The sequence below is a fragment of the Naumovozyma dairenensis genome, chromosome 3, assembly GCF_000227115.2.
Source record: "Naumovozyma dairenensis CBS 421 chromosome 3, complete genome".
Lineage (NCBI taxonomy): Eukaryota > Fungi > Ascomycota > Saccharomycetes > Saccharomycetales > Saccharomycetaceae > Naumovozyma > Naumovozyma dairenensis.
The window spans coordinates 588,659-591,877 of record NC_016481.1 but is presented as its reverse complement, the minus strand read 5'-3'; the positions used below and the strand labels follow the sequence as shown (position 1 = coordinate 591,877).

The following is a 3,219-nucleotide window of genomic DNA, read 5'->3' as shown; positions in this document are numbered from 1 at the left end:
CAAAATCCAAATTCGGTAAATATTTCTGTTGCGTTGAGAAACAAATGTGAAGAGATGGAGGTCAACATAATCTCTTTACTTTTAGAAAAAGAACTAGAATTATATAAGACATTTTTCGGAATGAAAAAGGTCTATATATATATATTCTTGTTCTAGTTCTATACATTTTGGGAGAACTGATTTCACTAAGTGGGTCTCTCACTGTTTTATTTGGCAATGAAACCATCGGAAGAGGTTTGGACGTGGCTTCCAAAATTTTGAAAGTAATCTGTCTCATCATATTATATTTTTGTTCTCTCCAAAGGTGGTATCTTAAAAATAAAGTCCGTCTATGGCTACGGCGTAAGAAATCATCATTTTATTAATTATTTTTGTAAATTAGGTATCTTTATTATATGAGACCAATTCCGAATAAGAAAAATCTCCATGATTTATTGTGTACTAAGCGCATACCCTCTGGAAGAAGTGACCTCACCAACTGCGGCTTTTGTTATAATGTTTGATGATAAAACGATCGCAGAGGGTTGGGCATCGCTTCCAAATTGCAAATCATACTATTGATTGCTCTGTAAACACTTTTATTACTTGGGTGAGGAATAAACACCAATACCTTTTTTTCGATTATGCTCATTTTAAGAGTGACGAATATATCCGGATTATAAGGATAGCCAGCACGATCGAGAGAAAATTGGACATATTCTCTTTTCTTCTTAGTGAAGGGGTGTAACTCGACTTCTTGACATATAACTCAGTTTCCTCGGATAATAGTTCTATGGAGAACTCGAGGAACCTCTCTGCTAATGTTTATGTAGAAGACGTGCGATCAACAAATTGAGTGGAGAGAGACATTGTACCATGGGTTACTCTGTGAACGCCTTTATTATCTGGGTGGGGAATAATGAGAAACACCTTTTTTCTATTATGTTTACATCAATGGTATCCGAATTATGACAATAAAAGCTTCAATTCCGTCTTGTAAGATATACTCTATACCTTCTGTCGATTAAATGGTCTTGTTATCTTTTGGAACATGAAAGCTCATTCCCTCTTAATATAAATGGTTGTTTCTTTTCCCTCGAAGCTCTAAGTATATTGGTCGAGACACTAACTTAAGTGGCAAAAAGAGTGCTCTATATATGGGTTACTTTCTCCTGTTTTAGTCCCCCTTGTTCCTAAAGATCCTCTCCTCCTCTTTTGAGATCATAAACGCCAATAGAATCTGAGGATCAAATTGCCACCCAACTTCCTTAATAAATGCCTCGCGCACTTCCGGACTTCATAGCTCAGTAAAGGGACATAAATTTCTGGCTCTTATCTTCTATATGGTATATATTTCACTATATTCTACCATTGACTGATCTTGTTGTTTTCAATTAATATTGTTCCATTCATTATATCGCAATACCTGGTATGCGAAGGAATGATGATACAAATAACCTATAACTAGAGATATCTCCTTTGAAGAAAAGGGAACTTATATTCAGAATATGTATTTATATAGATGTATAGAGAAGCATTTTTGTTGATTACCATTAAAATTTAGTGATGACTGTCTTGAAGTAGTTGTCTTTTAGTGATTGCATGAGATGCTAAATATAATGGATCTCTATCATTAGAATCTGTTGGAGAATTAAAACTAATCGCCGGATAAATCAAAATATCACCAATCAGTCTTGGTGTTTTCAAACTCTTCAAAGATTGCCAACTAATAACTTGATCAGTAGTCCCACTAATTTTCTTCAAATGGTGGTTAAAATATTTAAATATCACGTCTGTCCAAAGACCCAATTCCTCCCAGTGTGTATTGAAACGGGGAGTATGGCTCTTACTATTGTTTTCTTTATTTAAAGTAGAATATACAATATTGATAATGATATCTCTAATTATTGGATGATGTTGTTTCGCATGAACAATTGAATTCTCGAATTGTAATTTCCTGATAGGATCATTATCATTCAAATTTAAAGATTCATCTCGAATTGATATGAGTAATCCGATATCTTTTGGGTTTGTTGCTTCAGGGATCCAATTGGGTATTGGTTGTTGCGGGATGGTATCTTTATCACAGTATGTGCCTCCATGAACTAAAAGGACTAGATATTTGACAAAATTCATTTGGTTCGATGATCCCTTTGGAAATTTCATGTAGGTTTCCCAAATTTCTGGCATATTATTGAAATAATATTTTATTAATTTCTCTGCAAAAGAGGGGTTTACTATTTCATAAACGAATCCTGGGTTTTTATCAATCCATTTTTGTGAATTTTTAGACGGTGTTGATGACGATGCCATTGATGCAGAAGAAGTTTGCCAAATGAATGCGGGAAATTTCGATTTCGGTTTATATGGGAATCTGGTAGCTAATCGGGCCGATAAAGGGGAGTCTTTTGAGATTGGTTTCAATAAATTGATTTTCTTTTCTAACGTTTTGTGCTGTTTTTCAAATTTTTTAGCTTGTCTTTCATTTTCTTGGTTTAATTCTTCAATTAATGTCTCGAATTTTCTGATGATTTCCTCTGAACCTAATATTTTCTGCTGTTGGTTGTTAATTGTTACAGCATTAGTTATTTCATTGGGCAAGTTTCGTAAGGTATATTGGAGGTCATTACCCTTTGATTGGGGAAAGAATGTGTATAAACTTATGGACACGAGGGTGATGGCCGCTAGAATCCATAACGATCTCTTCCATTTATTATTAGTCTTGCTCAACCTTACTTTTGTCATACCAATATGGCTGTGAAATAGATGTGGTTGAAGAAGAAATCAATCCAACTGCTGCCAGAAATGGTAGAAATATGATTCGATGTAACACCGATAGGCTTAAGATCGAAGACCCATTGTTGTTATAAAGTCATATATTTTGATCTTTTGCCAAGACGGAAATTACGAATTTTTCAGTTTAGAGTTTTCGTGCCGGAATTTCCCGAATCAGATAACGTTTAAAGGCCGTCTGGAAAGGTAAAGATTGCGTACGTCTTAAACATAACGTTAGGGAAACGCCCAATTGAAGCCGTCTTTTTTTCCTAAGATTATTTTATGCCATGAAAGATTGTGTTACCTGTTCCTGAATTTGTGGATACTTCCTATAGGCCACAAGTGACACAATCTCTCATACCAAACAAAGGTCTGACCATTGACTATAACGTTANGGTATAAATCTGTTGTTGGTTAACAAAAAGGGNTAGAAGTATTCAGTTAGGAATATTGTTACTTAATTAG

At 34.6% G+C, this 3,219-nt stretch overlaps 1 protein-coding gene across 1 annotated transcript; it reads right to left on the bottom strand.

Annotated features, from left to right (window-relative positions):
• Positions 1–1,539: 1,539 nt before the first annotated feature.
• Positions 1,540–2,724, bottom strand: NDAI0C02540 (uncharacterized protein; the record flags this gene model as incomplete). The annotated part of the gene is made up of 1 exon (XM_003669109.1): positions 1,540–2,724. One exon carries the CDS (start codon positions 2,722–2,724, stop codon positions 1,540–1,542), a length of 1,185 nt encoding a protein of 394 aa, XP_003669157.1.
• Between the last annotated feature and the right edge of the window lie 495 nt (positions 2,725–3,219).